This window comes from Amia ocellicauda, chromosome 1 (genome assembly GCF_036373705.1).
Source record: "Amia ocellicauda isolate fAmiCal2 chromosome 1, fAmiCal2.hap1, whole genome shotgun sequence".
Lineage (NCBI taxonomy): Eukaryota > Metazoa > Chordata > Actinopteri > Amiiformes > Amiidae > Amia > Amia ocellicauda.
In genome coordinates this window covers 33,714,233-33,731,703 of record NC_089850.1, presented here as the reverse complement: position 1 = coordinate 33,731,703, position 17,471 = coordinate 33,714,233, and the positions used below count along the sequence as shown (strand labels likewise).

The window sequence follows — 17,471 nt, the reverse complement described above, 5'->3', positions numbered from 1 at the left end:
AAGGTTGCAATCCAAAAATACTTTCTTCAGCTTTATAAAGAGCAGTAACAGTGCCTGTATCAATGGTTTACAGACAACCAAAGAAAGCATAGTGGGCTTATACAGGCACAACATTTGTTTTAAGTTATTTTCTGGACATTATCTGAATCATGCCGCCTAAACCCAGCCAGTCTGTAAACACACAATCCTAGTACGCAATGTGAGAAGGCTTGCATTGCTAAGGTACAGGATGCACCAATCATTGAGAAATCAACAGTGTCTCATCAGTACTATGACACCACTGATACTCAGGTTCACACTCCAGTTTATTTACAGCCATCAAGGAAGGAAGGTGCATTTTTGGAAGAACTGGGAAGCCAGGTGCACATCCTTCTCATGCTGGCTGCAGTGTTCACTCCACTGCCCCATTGCATTGTATTTGGCACCTAAAACCTTGAGCCAGAGCACCACAGTGACTTCTGACTTTCCTTTCACCTGAATTATATGGCTGGACCAATAACTTTCCAAATCAAGATCTCTACTTGTTGACTATTAAAAAAAAAAGCATATTAAAGCTGTGATCCCTCCAGACAGATCCCTATATCACATTATGATAATGAAACCCTCAACAATATGATTGTAATTCAGGGTTCCTGCACAGTGAGGTGCAGGTGGCATCTATATATAATCTAGTGATCTAAATATTGTGTTGTATTTATTATATAGATCCATCTGAGTTTCAGGAATACTCATAAAACAAAGGTGAAACTGCAGGTAGGAAATTATTGTAGTAAACTAAAGTTCTTTGCCTGATCAATGTACCCCCCTCCCTCCTTCCTGTCCCCAGTAAAAAAATCCCTGTCTCAGATCCAGTCAATAAAGCCATCAAGAAGTACAGATCTAAAAGAAAAATAAATGATACTGGGTGCAATTTACAATCAATATTGCAGTCTATTTTGACAGAAAACTGATTTTTGTATCTGCTAAGTGGGGTAGCTTGGGGCAGCAACTTGTCCTCAGTGATTTCTTCTGAAATGTAATGTGATGCAGAGGGTAGATTGACACTTGTGATTTAGGAAGAAGTTATCATATGAGCAACACAATGTTGTACAAGGACTCTCATGCAAAGTACATCTGGATTAGAGTTATTCTTGTATTCTGTATTCTATTTTGTTTAGTCCCTTTAGGCACTTGTCTGATAAAACTATATGAAAGCATGAAAAATTAACTAAGATGTATACATGAACCACAGTGATAGTAGCCCCAGTGGAACATATCGCTCTGAGCTTTGGGTAAGTTTTACATTTGACATTTCTCAAAGTTGTTTATATGCTAGCATTTGTCTGGAAGAGTTGTGTGTATCTTACTTATACAGAAAAGGCAGCAGTTACACTTTAAGATTATGATCAGGTCATCATTTTGTAAACGTTCAGGCTAAGTCAAATTGCATTAAATGATGTTGCTCCTACTAATTAGTTTGCATTATCTTATGTCTTTCTAAGGAAAATAACATATTTGAGTTAATGCTGTTTACAGATCTTGTATACTATCTCCAAGACTATATCTGCACTTATCTTTAAAGTCCCTACCACACAAGTACATGGCATTATAACAAGTGTCCATTGAAAACCAATGGTGTCCTGATAAACCACCCAAAGTATCTACAAATCTGATGTAATTTATCTGCCAAGCTTTCCCATATAATTCACTTCAGTGATGCCCGGGGAATGGGACTGGGGGGTCAGAGAACCAGGACAGTTACTGAAGGTGTCACAATTAAACAGAGAAGCACATAACCATAAGCAGCATTTGTTCAGATCTGCTACCATTTATTTCAGGGTTGTCAAGAGTGTTTCTAACTGTCTTACCTGCTTCCCTTGAGAAGTTTCTTAATCACTTTATTAATAACAAATTAACTTTAATATATTTAAAGTGAAAAGCTATACCCAGTTGACAAAGAACACAACTAATGCAATTAACAAATAACACAACCAAGGCACTTTGTAAAAATACTGTAATTGAAACAGAAACTTGTCGATTTTTTTGACAGTTTTTAGTAATATGTTTCTCTAACCAATTAATTTGATTCTGTGGCAAAGTCATGTATACAGCTATCACACTAATTGTCATGTATTTAAACATAATAATTGATGCCCTGGAGTACTCATTCATGATGTACTTTTTAAAATAATATAATGTCTGTGTGGTATTCATAAATAAGAGTATTTTTTGAACACCTATATTTGTGTGTGTTTGCGTGTATTTTATTATTATTTTTATTTGTTTATTCTACAGTCTTTGTAAATGGGTCAGGGAACTGCTACATTAAGACTCTTTAAAGCACCTCAGCACCTTTCATTGGAAATCCAGGAGAGTGCTAAGAAATGAAAAATGAGCCATGTCCCGGATTCTTATCACAGGACCCAGTGGCTAAAACAAAATGCAAACAAGGAAGCAAGTCTCCTTGAAGCAAATTTAAAAGAAGGAAAAAAAAATGAATAACAGGCCTCTGGTGGATACAAATATTGATTGGCCACAAGTAATCTGCTCAGGTTTGGGGGCATGCCAGGGACAAATGGCAAAGTAAAATCTTTCCTCTCCAAGGACATGTTTAGCTGTTTATATTGTCCTTACTGATTCAGCTGTCAACTACGCACCTCAATTCTTATGACTTATACAAGTTCTATTTTAAAGCCACATTATTCTACTTTTCTTCCTTTTATATATATTTGTGTGTGTGTGTTTGCATGTGTGTGTGTTTAGAATGCAATAGCATGGATAATGACCGTTTCACAACCACACAAGACCAGTGTCATGGTATGATATATAGATTTCCTTTATATTTTGTATGCCATGTATAAAGTAAAAGACCTCAAGTTTGTCTTTTGGAGTAAGAAATAAATATTTTTGGTTCTTGTTTTTAGCTCACTCTGTCTCTCACTCTCTCTTTCTTTGTACACCCCCTCCCCCTTTATCATTACTGGATTCCCTTGGGTCGCCTGGTACTCGTATGCAGTAAGGCTATTCATCTAGTCAGACCTTTTCTTCTGCTACAAAGCCTAGCTGGTCTCCCTGGAAGCCTCAGATTCCTGCTGTGCTTTATTTACTTTTTTGTTTAGTTAGATTCATCTGTGCTCTTTTTTCTGTTCATATAGTAAAAAAAAAAAAAAAAAAAAACTTTTTAAACCTATTGGTTTGAGAATCTTTAAATCATGTTGCGTATGGAAACATTGTTGAGATAAAAAAAAAAAGCAGCCCATTTTTTGTTCTACATCTACCAAAAATGTTAATGCTCACTTTCTTTTCCCAAATTGAATTATTAAGCAAAATATAATTACTGCTATTGTACACATTTAAATCACGGGCCTTTTCCTACAAAGCATAAGCATGTGTAAAGCAACCTTAATGGCCTTTTATAAAACAAAAGTTATTTTGAAGTTTTTTTCTCCTCAATTTTAAGATGAAAGACAATTAACATTACAGACTACTGCTAACTAATGCTAAAGCTAATTTTCCTATTCTGATTTCATGAAAATTAACCTTTGTTCTTTAACCTTTTGTAAAACAATATTTTCTTTTTTAGAGCTAAATATTTCTGAAAGGTATCTGCCAACAGATATATGGTGATTTCCATGTGGACATGCCTGCAGTAATAATCTCATGCTCTGATTTACCGATGCTTTTATAATTTCATGATAGCTGCTGATATTTGCTTTCTGATGTAATCTTAATCCACAATCACATAGGCAGAATGATAAAATAGATTTATGTGAATATTAAACAGATGACATGACTAAAATGCACATTCTGTCCCCGGCAGAATTGTAAAATAAGAATCTAGTGTAGAATGTTTGGAAGATCTAAAGTACAATTTTGATTTGAAGGACTTAAAGCTGCCATACACAGAGTGACTTTACTGAGATAGCAATGTGCCCTTTTTGTTTTCTCTCAGTGTAGTGAGAGGAACGTCTGCAATGGTGCATCATATAGCCAACAGTAAAATTGGCACTAAGCCTTTTTACCGACCAGTTGTGACACTGCTGGATTGTAGCTCGTAAGACTAGTACTTTTGCATATTTATACATAATTTATAATTCAGTAATGTTTTCTTAGTTCCACACAAAATATATGAAATAAATGACTTGAGAAACATAATGTTGATATAAAAATACATACACTGCTATATGTTGAAAGGTATGGCACTATACTTTCCAAGCAACTTTTCTTACATTTAGGGCCCGAAGAGAACATGTTTGCATGCCGCTAACATGATATGAATACGTCAACAATGCCTAATGATCTATTTCTTGTTTCAGTTAACAAAATGATTTAGGTCTACGTACTATAATATTAATAATAAAAATAATAATTTGCAGGTAATTTTCACAAAGTATTTTCTTGATTTAATTCCACTAGAATGTGACCACTCCTATGGCACTGTTGGGTGAGACAAGATCTGCAAGAAGCTCGTTTGGCACTGCACATCGTTTTAAATTTGATACCACAAAAGTTTAACTGGGCGAACTCCTTTTGCACTAACACCTCTGAGAGCGATTCACAGCACAAACATTTTTTGTTTAAACATAGATTGTAGTTTATTAGATCACAATGAAAATATTGTATTATAACTAATAAATACATTTTTTTTTCATCCAAGACACTTCTTTGCTTTGCTATCTACAAGTTGTACTCTTTAAATTCCTTTTAGCCACTTGCTTTATGCTTATGAAGCCTAGATTCAGAAGGTGTAGACAAAAATAATAAATAAATAATAAAATCACACTGCCTGACTATTCCCAAAACACTTCTGGCTGTGAATCAACTATCAAACATTTTACATGCTGAGTCCCCGAAGACAGAGACTATAATGGGTCCATGACACCCACATCATTCACCAACAGAAGTATTGCACAGTACACGAATAGCTAACTCCCCAGTGGTGAAATATCCGAAAGTTGTGAGTTTTGATAGCACCCATTTGCAGTCAGCCAGTCTACATTGTTGTGTGTACCTTAGCTGGAGACTGCTCACATATAAAGATGGGCCCCTCTTTGATAGAGTTTTGCAATAGCTAACTGCTCTAGTTCCACTGCCCTGCCTTTTAAATAATTATTAGAAGACCATTGTCCTAATTAGATTTCATATAATGTATAATTGTGTATTTATATCTTTGTAAAACCATGTACGTTAACTTGGACAAAGGCAACTGCTAAGGAATTGAATAAGAATAAGAATAATATTTTATAATATAATTATAATTAATCACCGTAGCAACTATGCTCTAAATTAAATAAATAAATGCAATAAAATATCAAATAAATGCTACCATTAAGTGCATTTTTGTTTTAGCAGAGATTACTTTAAAAAAAATAAAAAAATAAAAAAGCATTTGGAAAAGCTATCCATTACCAAATATCATTACTAGATGTCTAAAATAATGTAACTTTTTTATTATTGTTATTATTTTAGTACAATCATGGACAGTTTGGAAGGCCTAAGAGGTTTGACCTCAATATCATGCCTGTCTGGAAGAGAAATCTCACTGGGAGAGGAGTGGTGGTGACTATTATTGATGATGGTAAGCCCTTTCCACTTTTATTGATATTTATGCTGAAAATGAGCAGTTATGATTAATGGTTTAGAAGATTGGGTTTCTCTTTTAGCAACGTGAACATTAAGATGCAATTTAGTCTTTGCAGTAAGTTTTTTTTTTTTTTTCACTGCACAGCTGTTCCTGAAGATCTACCCTCAGTATGTTCAATAAGTGCAATTGATATAAATGTTGGGCAAATACATGATATCACCAAAGGCTTCACTGAATTTGACACCAATAAGTATTTTTAGTGCTTCACAGAAGTTATTTTGTCTTTTGAAAGTGAGTTAACACCAGCAAGAGCAAACCTAGACAATACTTTATGATGTGTTTGGTTATAGATTATCAAAAAGACATATTTCACATATTTAGTGACCTTTTTTCTCAATGTATATAGCCACAGAACCAAACAAGTAAAAAAGAAATCTCAATTGGCTGGAACACATTCCCTGAGCTGAGGTAGTAAAATGGACAGAAAAACAGGAGCATTTTTTTGTAACTCAATTACAAGACATTAGTGTGAAGGACCTTGTGCAATTTTTTTTTCTTTTTTGGGGGAGTGGGGGGGTCTGCAGTTTTACTGACCCTTTTGCTGCCAAGTGTATGGCTGATTACTCCCAAGCCTTTTCTCCCAGCAGGGATTGCTGCTGGGTGCAGGGAAGATTACAACAAAAAGGGGGTAGAGGGCTGGTGAGTCCCTTTGAGAAAGTGAAATACTTGGGAGATGCTGTATTTCTTCTGCAGTTGTCGTGATTCTTGAACAGTGGTGCATGTGTTTGCGTCTCACACTTAGCTTATGTTTTCAAATGATAAACATCACACATGTAGCCAACATTGTATGGCGCAATTAAAAATAAAAATAAATCCTATAGAATACAGCTTTGAAAGTGAAAATGGTGTTTTACAGATTACACAAGACTCAATTTAACCTGGACCTGTCTCCATAAGCATGTCTGTCATGTCTCCAGCCTCTCCAAAAAAACCTCTCCCTATGCTCCCCTGCCATCAGCTTCCTTTAGTGAAAGTGCATTTACTTTCACCTGCTGAAAGACCAATTGCTCCTTACTTTACATTACTTTCCCACGTGGGATAGAAAATAATATATTGAATTATTTTAGCATTAAGCCAACATCTACAATTTTGATTCTATCTTCTCTAGATATAAAACACTATTACGCAGTGACATAAATGCTTAAATTAACCAGTATTATTGATTTGTCCCCCCTACTCATAAAAAACAAAAACAAAAAAACAAGCATTCTCAAAAGACCTGGACTAGCAGAACTACATTTAAAAGACAAAAACAATGCAGTCTCTTGCAAGTCTCTTGCATTCATATATTTTGCATTGCAGTTCTTAAAAGTTCCTGTGAGGTTAAACTGGGGTTAATCTTCAGTGTATATTTGTTGTCTGTTGTGTTGTTATACTGTGTGTGTATATATATATACACTCACCTAAAGGATTATTAGGAACACCTGTTCAATTTCTCATTAATGCAATTATCTAACCAACCAATCACATGGCAGTTGCTTCAATGCATTTAGGGGTGTGGTCCTGGTCAAGACAATCTCCTGAACTCCAAACTGAATGTCTGAATGGGAAAGAAAGGTGATTTAAGCAATTTTGAGCGTGGCATGGTTGTTGGTGCCAGACGGGCCGGTCTGAGTATTTCACAATCTGCTCAGTTACTGGGATTTTCACGCACAACCATTTCTAGGGTTTACAAAGAATGGTGTGAAAAGGGAAAAACATCCAGTATGCGGCAGTCCTGTGGGCAAAAATGCCTTGTTGATGCTAGAGGTCAGAGGAGAATGGGCCGACTGATTCAAGCTGATAGAAGAGCAACTTTGACTGAAATAACCACTCGTTACAACCGAGGTATGCAGCAAAGCATTTGTGAAGCCACAACACGTACAACCTTGAGGCGGATGGGCTACAACAGCAGAAGACCCCACCGGGTACCACTCATCTCCACTACAAATAGGAAAAAGAGGCTACAATTTGCACAAGCTCACCAAAATTGGACAGTTGAAGACTGGAAAAATGTTGCCTGGTCTGATGAGTCTCGATTTCTGTTGAGACATTCAGATGGTAGAGTCAGAATTTGGCGTAAACACAATGAGAACATGGATCCATCATGCCTTGTTACCACTGTGCAGGCTGGTGGTGGTGGTGGTGTAATGGTGTGGGGGATGTTTTCTTGGGGCCCCTTAGTGCCAATTGGGCATCGTTTAAATGCCACGGCCTACCTGAGCATTGTTTCTGACCATGTCCATCCCTTTATGACCACCATGTACCCATCCTCTGATGGCTACTTCCAGCAGGATAATGCACCATGTCACAAAGGTCGAATCATTTCAATTTGGTTTCTTGAACATGACAATGAGTTCACTGTACTAAACTGGCCCCCACAGTCACCAGATCTCAACCCAATAGAGCATCTTTGGGATGTGGTGGAACGGGAGCTTCGTGCCCTGGATGTGCATCCCACAAATCTCCATCAACTGCAAGATGCTATCCTATCAATATGGGCCAACATTTCTAAAGAATGCTTTCAGCACCTTGTTGAATCAATGCCACGTAGAATTAAGGCAGTTCTGAAGGCAAAAGGGGGTCAAACACAGTATTAGTATGGTGTTCCTAATAATCCTTTAGGTGAGTGTATATATATAATTACACACTTGTAACAGTGTATCTAAAACTTTATTTAGCAAAGAGAATACAGGTATATAATAGGGACTCTTGCATCTCTTATTAAAGTCTTGCTATGAAAATATAGATATACATAACCAATTGGCTTTTTAGTTTATTATATACATGGGTTCACATAAATGTTACACAGGTACACAGGCAGATCAACAATATGAAAATGCATTTCACACCAAGAGATTAGCATGCTAGTGTGTACCAATCACTTACTAACAGAGTACACCCGAGACATCTGAAATGATGAGCTGGCAGAACAGAACCAAATATACACTCACCTAAAGGATTATTAGGAACACCATACTAATACTGTGTTTGACCCCCTTTCGCCTTCAGAACTGCCTTAACTCTACGTGGCATTGATTCAACAAGGTGCTGAAAGCATTCTTTAGAAATGTTGGCCCATATTGATAGGATAGCATCTTGCAGTTGATGGAGATTTGTGGGATTCACATCCAGGGCACGAAGCTCCCGTTCCACCACATCCCAAAGATGCTCTATTGGGTTGAGATCTGGTGACTGTGGGGGCCAGTTTAGTACAGTGAACTCATTGTCATGTTCAAGAAACCAAATTGAAATGATTCGACCTTTGTGACATGGTGCATTATCCTGCTGGAAGTAGCCATCAGAGGATGGGTACATGGTGGTCATAAAGGGATGGACATGGTCAGAAACAATGCTCAGGTAGGCCGTGGCATTTAAACGATGCCCAATTGGCACTAAGGGGCCCCAAGAAAACATCCCCCACACCATTACACCACCACCACCACCAGCCTGCACAGTGGTAACAAGGCATGATGGATCCATGTTCTCATTCTGTTTACGCCAAATTCTGACTCTACCATCTGAATGTCTCAACAGAAATCGAGACTCATCAGACCAGGCAACATTTTTCCAGTCTTCAACTGTCCAATTTTGGTGAGCTTGTGCAAATTGTAGCCTCTTTTTCCTATTTGTAGTGGAGATGAGTGGTACCCGGTGGGGTCTTCTGCTGTTGTAGCCCATCCGCCTCAAGGTTGTACGTGTTGTGGCTTCACAAATGCTTTGCTGCATACCTCGGTTGTAACGAGTGGTTATTTCAGTCAAAGTTGCTCTTCTATCAGCTTGAATCAGTCGGCCCATTCTCCTCTGACCTCTAGCATCAACAAGGCATTTTCGCCCACAGGACTGCCGCATACTGGATGTTTTTCCCTTTTCACACCATTCTTTGTAAACCCTAGAAATGGTTGTGCGTGAAAATCCCAGTAACTGAGCAGATTGTGAAATACTCAGACCGGCCCGTCTGGCACCAACAACCATGCCACGCTCAAAATTGCTTAAATCACCTTTCTTTCCCATTCAGACATTCAGTTTGGAGTTCAGGAGATTGTCTTGACCAGGACCACACCCCTAAATGCATTGAAGCAACTGCCATGTGATTGGTTGGTTAGATAATTGCATTAATGAGAAATTGAACAGGTGTTCCTAATAATCCTTTAGGTGAGTGTATATAATAGTTTAAACAGAAGGTTGTATAGCTTCATTCCTTGCTTTAAACCCCAGATTATACCTAAATTACCTTAATCAAAAAAATTTAACACATTTTGAAATTGATGCACTAGTCTCCCTAATCCCAGATTTTTCAGTTTTGGTATTTTAAAATATAAATTTTTGGTTCACTCAAATGGCAAAAAAATAAAAGAAATGCGAGATATTATTTTAGTAGGCCTAAATGTTCCCAATATTCCAAGATGCCTTTTTGTAGTGTGGAATAGGAAACCAAATTATGAATAGGGATTTGTTAATTTTCTTTGACGTTACATATGCATTTCAGAGTGACTTGAAAGACTATTATTGTTATGTTTTAACTGTCAATGTAAACACAGTTTATATAGTACATTAGAGTCCTAGATAGACCCAAATAGAACTAGCACTATATATCTGCTGGGAAGAGTTTCTGTGTTGCTCTCTTATGTAATCATCATTGCACTGGAATTATAGCACATAATTACAGAACTAGCCTAAGTGCAAGATTTGTTTAAGTGAAAAGACTTTTTGAGCACTGGCAAATTTCCTATTTTTATTCTTCTAAGTGCAAGTCAGTTGACTCGCATCACAGTTGCCCTTTATAAGTTAATATACTTGCATAACTGCAAATGTTAGATTGTCTATGCAGGGCACTAGACTAGTGGCTTCGCTGGCTCTAAAGAGACACTGCACGTCACAAACCCTGATCAAAACAAAAAGTACAAAGTAGTGCAGCTGCACAAGCAATGTATGAAATTGAAAATGTCAGCGTAAATGAGTCAATGATTTTGCAACAAAGGAAAAAATGGATATTCTAAAGGAATTTGACCTAGGAAAATGGAATGTCTTTGTGAAACACCACAAGTGAAAGTTCTTGCCTACATGTGTAGCTGATGTAATATGAATGATATTTAAATGTTTATTATAGAAAAATATCTACAGAAAATTACAGAAAAACTGCAAAACATAAAGAGTATTTCTGTATGTCAAACAGAAGTGTCTGATTGTGTCTACATTACTTAAGTTTATCATGTGAATGATTTTTCCATATTGTGTCTTAAACATTAACATACAATGTTCTACATACAATATTACAAGGCTTATGAAATCACTTTAACATATGTGTATTACAATGAAAGAAGTATTGAAGAAAACTAGTCTATGATCAATAATGAGTGAATGTTTTACATGGGAGACGTTTGGGGGAAAGCAAAATGTTTAATCAGTATATTTAGTTGTGTATTTGGCTCAACTTGGCAATCTGGATGCTACGGGCTTAGTTAGAAGCTGAGGTCTGCATCCGTAGCATGGTTTGGTAATTTGATGCATACACCCACAACTCCTTCTGTAAATGACTACTGCCTCTGCGGAATATATATTGAGCTTAATTTCCAGTTGTGTCCAGGTCTGTGTCTTTCATTTGATGTGATCTTTTTTGAGGTTGACTTTCTGAATCTGAAATATTTTAATCAATTTCATGCTAAGTCGTATTTGTTTCAAGTTGATATTACTTAGGTCTTGGTCAAAATTTGACCTTGAAACAGAGACTACAAACCTGAAACTTAATGGCAGCATTTTGTTTGCATTGTGGTTCTTCTACAAAAGGCAACTGTCATGATGTGCTTAGTTGAGAATTTATGATTGGCGGGTAGGTCAAAGTTTTGATTTAATGTGTGTGTTCTTTTACCCTGTCCACACAGAATTTAATTGGGGATGAAATATAATCATTGAATGAAGAATAATACTTTTTAAATTGAAGTGACGCACGTTTGAATTTGAACTGTAACCTTCATAAACATAATTCACCAAGCTTTTGTTTTTCCTTCCAAATACATCTAAAGTAATACTAGAATTGGGATCTTAAGATTTTATGTCCCTAACTTATTTATTTTAAATATCAAGGATGTGTGTGTTTAGTGACTCATAATTGATTCACCTGTAAGTTGTTTAAGAACACAATAGTATGTTGCTGATGTTTCTGTATTATAGTTCACATCTGCACATAGCTTAAAGGCCTTTTGACAGGTTCTCACAGCATGAATTTACACCATGTGTTTCCTTTTTAATTATGCTGAAGATCCACACCTTCTTTTAACTGTTTTATATACTGTACTTGCTGATACAGGTGAAAATTCATGTTGGGATAATTGTAGATGTTGAGTGCGAAGAAAACTAGAAGCTACAGTCGTGTGTAATGATTGATTCTATTCAAAAGTGTTGATATACATAATTTGAGTTTTACAAATTATTTCATTAATTTCTTTCTGCCTCTCTATACAGATGTATTGCGTTCAGATAAATCTGTGTTGAATTCTAACAATGGCTTTTTATCACATACACAGAGCACAGCTTGAAACATTAAAGTGTGTCATTTTGAATTGATTACCAGTCCCAAATATGTAGCTGTATGCTGAAAATAACGGAGACTGGAACTTTGTAACTTACACCCCATTTATCCTAGCTTTCCAAAAGAGAGTTTTACAGCATAATGTGTGATCCCTCAGTCAAATCACAATGATATTTCATTTTATAATGATTGCTGAAATATCTGGTAACAGGGGAAATGAAAGTACAAGATCTTATGGGCTCATTCATCAAGAACTAATTGAAGCCTTCGTACACTTGAGTGCTGATAAAATGTGGAACGGTAAACAGTAACAAAATTCACGAGAGAAGGATGTGTTTGCCATAAGGAAATGGTTCTTTTTCATTATGGTGATTCTATGGAAAAACTAATTTTAAAAAGGGATAAGCACAAGCCTCTCTGCATAATAACAGGGCAGAGGCTGTGTCAAATGTATTAGTATTGCTCCACTGGAGCTATTTTCATTTTAAGCTTTTGCTATTGTGCTTAACTCCAGTAGTCTGTATAGATTCCACAAGGCGGGCTTTCAGGTCTTTTCTATGCAGTTTCTAAGACACATAGCCACGCTGGTTTTAGACTGGGGACTCACTTATATGAACCACCTTTAGAAGCCTTTTCATCAATACATATTGATTTTAATATTAGTATAAAATAAATTATTTTATTGAGACTACTCTCCCACCCACACTCCCCCTTTCAGACTAGTAATCGAATTGAGGACTGAAACATTCAACTTGCCATACGGCATACTTCGTATACATGAGGTAATTCAATTAAATAAACATACAACCTTCACTCTCTATGAGTGGATCATTTTACAGCAAACAACTTTAACAGATTAAATCGATTGTATTTAAATACTTTTCCTAACATTCTTGCTATGCAGGTTTTGGGACAATAGCTTCAATTTAATTCCAGTTACTAGTATGGTAGTTGTTAATGCTTTTAAAATAAAGAGCACAGTGAAGACTGTCCTGGCCTATTTTGTAACCTGCTTTGTTAACAACATGCAAGTTCCCTAACCGCATTTCCTTGATATGGATTTTTTGAATCTATGCCAATAGAAGAAGAAAGTAATTAAATGCATCAAAATTTCAAGGCACAAAGAAGCCAACCTGTTGTTTGTATACATATATGAATACTCTAATGCTTTAAACTGGATTTGATGGGGGGTTTTTTTGGATACGTGTAAGTATGTATGTATTTACATTTTTTAGCAAGTCTTTACCATAATATGTTGTGGTATAGTATGTCACACAATATAGTTTCTGGAGAAAATAAACATTTTATAAAGATGTGAAACAGGTCATTGCTCGATTATATGCACTTCTTGGTTTAAGTAAACATCACAAAATGCCTGTTTCAATTAGCAATCTGAATCTTATATCAGACAAAATGCTTTTCAGTCCTGGAGTGACCTCAGGTATCTCCAGATGTGGACACATCTTTTTCTACCTGCTGTGCTTGTGGCACTAGTTCATGTAGCTTCATTTCCCCAGAGGTTCTTGGCACGATGCCCCTCTGTGTATTCCTTCACAACCGTTGATCCTTATTAATTATGATCATATATCACCTACAGAGGGAGTCAGTTCTCTCTTGCAGCAATATGTCACATGACACACAGCACCTCTGCTAAACATAAAACTTACAGGTGAGAAAGACAGTGAATACAGTCTATTATAGTATTTCTTTATTTTACAGATTTATGTAACAAGGAGCTAGGTTACAACAATACTTTCACCCAACACTAATACAAAACTGCAAACGTGTATCATGTTTGTAGTTAGTTACTTATGTCTCAAGCTGCCACTTTCATTTAATGTCACGTGCTGTTGTTGGAATTGTCCCAGTCTGTTAAGCAGTGTTGATGATGCTTAAATATATACAGTGGGGGAAAAAAGTATTTGATCCCCTGCTGATTTTGTACGTTTGCCCACTGACAAAGAAATGATCAGTCTATAATTTTAATGGTAGGTGTATTTTAACAGTGAGAGACAGAATAACAACAAAAAAATCCAGAAAAACACATTTCAAAAAAGTTATAAATTGATTTGCATGTTAATGAGTGAAATAAGTATTTGACCCCTTCGACTTAGTACTTGGTGGCAAAACCCTTGTTGGCAATCACAGAGGTCAGACGTTTCTTGTAGTTGGCCACCAGGTTTGCACACATCTCAGGAGGGATTTTGTTCCACTCCTCTTTGCAGATCCTCTCCAAGTCATTAAGGTTTCGAGGCTGAAGTTTGGCAACTCGAACCTTCAGCTCCCTCCACAGATTTTCTATGGGATTAAGGTCTGGAGACTGGCTTGGCCACTCCAGGACCTTAATGTGCTTCTTCTTGAGCCACTCCTTTGTTGCCTTGGCTGTGCGTTTTGGGTCATTGTCATGCTGGAATACCATCCACGACCCATTTTCAATGCCCTGGCTGAGGGAAGGAGGTTCTCACCCAAGATTTGACGGTACATGGCCCCGTCCATCGTCCCTTTGATGCGGTGCAATTGTCCTGTCCCCTTAGCAGAAAAACACCCCCAAAGCATAATGTTTCCACCTCCATGTTAGACGGTGGGGATGGTGTTCTTGGGGTCATTCCTCCTCCTCCAAACACGGCGAGTTGAGTTGATGCCATAGAGCTCGATTTTGGTCTCATCTGACCACAACACTTTCACCCAGTTCTCCTCTGAATCATTCAGATGTTCATTGGAAAACTTCAGACGGGCCTGTACATGTGCTTTCTTGAGCAGGGGGACCTTGCGGGTGCTGCAGGATTTCAGTCCTTCACGGCGTAGTGTGTTACCAATTGTTTTCTTGGTGACTATGGTCCCTGCTGCCTTGAGATCATTAACAAGATCCTCCCGTGTAGTTCTGGGCTGATTCCTCACCGTTCTCATGATCATTGAAACTCCACGAGGTGAGATCTTGCATGGAGCCCCAGACCGAGGGAGACTGACAGTTATTTTGTGTTTCTTCCATTTGCGAATAATCGCACCAACTGTTGTCACCTTCTCACCAAGCTGCTTGGCGATGGTCTTGTAGACCATTCCAGCCTTGTGTAGGTCTACAATCTTGTCCCTGACATCCTTGGACAGCTCTTTGGTCTTGGCCATGGTGGAGAGTTTGGAATCTGATTGATTGATTGCTTCTGTGGTAACGAGCTGAGATTAGGAGCACTCCCTTTAAGAGAGTGCTCCTAATCTCAGCTCGTTACCTGTATAAAAGACACCCGGGAGCCAGAAATCTAGCTGATTGATAGCTTATTTCACTCATTAACATGCAAATCAATTTATAACTTTTTTGAAATGCATTTTTCTGGATTTGTTTGTGGTTATTCTGTCTCTCACTGTTAAAATACACCTACCATTAAAATTATAGACTGATCATTTATTTGTCAGTGGGCAAACGTACAAAATCAGCAGGGGATCAAATACTTTTTTCCCTCACTGTAGTTTCAAAACAAAGGTCTCAGGTACTGTTGCATAGATTGTGAATCTTGGCCTCCAGTATTGAGTCAAGCCCAAGTCATCACTGAAACAAGGCCATTTCAATAGGTGAAGGTTCTGCAGTTTTTTATGCTCTTTTTTCACTCTAAGATTTCCATTCAGAAAGAAAGAAAAAACAAAATCATTATATTTCCTTTGTTTTTTGTTTTGTGTAGTTATATACACTCATCTAAAGGATTATTAGGAACACCTGTTCAATTTCTCATGAATGCAATTATCTAACCAAGCAATCACATGGCAGTTGCTTCAATGCATTTAGGGGTGTGGTCCTGGTCAAGACAATCTCCTGAACTCCAAACTGAATGTCTGAATGGGAAAGAAAGGTGATTTAAGCAATTTTGAGCGTGGCATGGTTGTTGGTGCCAGACGGGCTGGTCTGAGTATTTCACAATCTGCTCAGTTACTGGGATTTTCACGCACAACCATTTCTAGGGTTTACAAAGAATGGTGTGAAAAGGGAAAAACATCCAGTATGCGGCAGTCCTGTGGGCGAAAATGCCTTGTTGATGCTAGAGGTCAGAGGAGAATGGGCCGACAGATTCAAGCTGATAGAAGAGCAACTTTGACTGAAATAACCACTCGTTACAACCGAGGTATGCAGCAAAGCATTTGTGAAGCCACAACACGTACAACCTTGAGGCAGATGGGCTACAACAGCAGAAGACCCCACCGGGTACCACTCATCTCCACTACAAATAGGAAAAAGAGGCTACAATTTGCACAAGCTCACCAAAATTGGACAGTTGAAGACTGGAAAAATGTTGCCTGGTCTGATGAGTCTCGATTTCTGTTGAGACATTCAGATGGTAGAGTCAGAATTTGGCATAAACAGAATGAGAACATGGATCCATCATGCCTTGTTACCACTGTGCAGGCTGGTGGTGGTGGTGTAATTGTGTGGGGGATGTTTTCTTGGCACACTTTAGGCCCCTTAGTGCCAATTGGGCATCGTTTAAATGCCACGGCCTACCTGAGCATTGTTTCTGACCATGTCCATCCCTTTATGACCACCATGTACCCATCCTATGATGGCTACTTCCAGCAGGATAATGCACCATGTCACAAAGGTCGAATCATTTCAAATTGGTTTCTTGAATATGACAATGAGTTCACTGTACTAAACTGGCCCCCACAGTCACCAGATCTCAACCCAATAGAGCATCTTTGGGATGTGGTGGAACGGGAGCTTCGTGCCCTGGATGTGAATCCCACAAATCTCCATCAACTGCAAGATGATATCCTATCAATATGGGCCAACATTTCTAAAGAATGCTTTCAGCACCTTGTTGAATCAATGCCACGTAGAATTAAGGCAGTTCTGAAGGCGAAATGGGGTCAAACACAGTATTAGTATGGTGTTCCTAATAATCCTTTAGGTGAGTGTATATATATATATATATATATATATATATATATATATACCAGCAATATTTGTTTCAGAAACATTAAATGCTTTATATGTTAGTATCAGTGCAGAGGTAATTGTACTGGTTTTCTATGTGTAATTTGTGGATGATTTGAAGTATTTGAATTAATCTGGGATTAAGACTGAAACTCAGATTTCAATGGTGATTCTTTAGTACTAAATAAAGACAACACCAAAGCACATGGAAACAAAAACAAGAGAAACACGTATGATTAAAACCTCACAACAGAACCAAAACATTCCATGCGTAAATATTAAATGCCTGTAGAAGTGCATCAGGGCAGATCTGATTCGTGTTTCTGTGTGGAGAGACTATGGTGGGATCCATTGAGAACCCCTGGCTGAGAGGCATATGAGGCATTGCCTGTACTTGTATCAGAAGTGGCAGATGGGGACGA

The 17,471-nt window shown here is 37.6% G+C and overlaps 1 protein-coding gene across 1 annotated transcript in view; it reads left to right on the top strand.

Annotated features, from left to right (window-relative positions):
- Positions 1 to 17,471, top strand: part of LOC136748666 (PC3-like endoprotease variant B) — a 272,976-nt gene that overhangs the window by 87,572 nt on the left and 167,933 nt on the right. Inside the window, exon 6 of the mRNA XM_066702614.1 lies at positions 5,449 to 5,557. Within this exon, the coding sequence (XP_066558711.1) occupies positions 5,449 to 5,557 (109 nt within the window). The remainder of the gene's footprint in view (positions 1 to 5,448; positions 5,558 to 17,471) is intronic.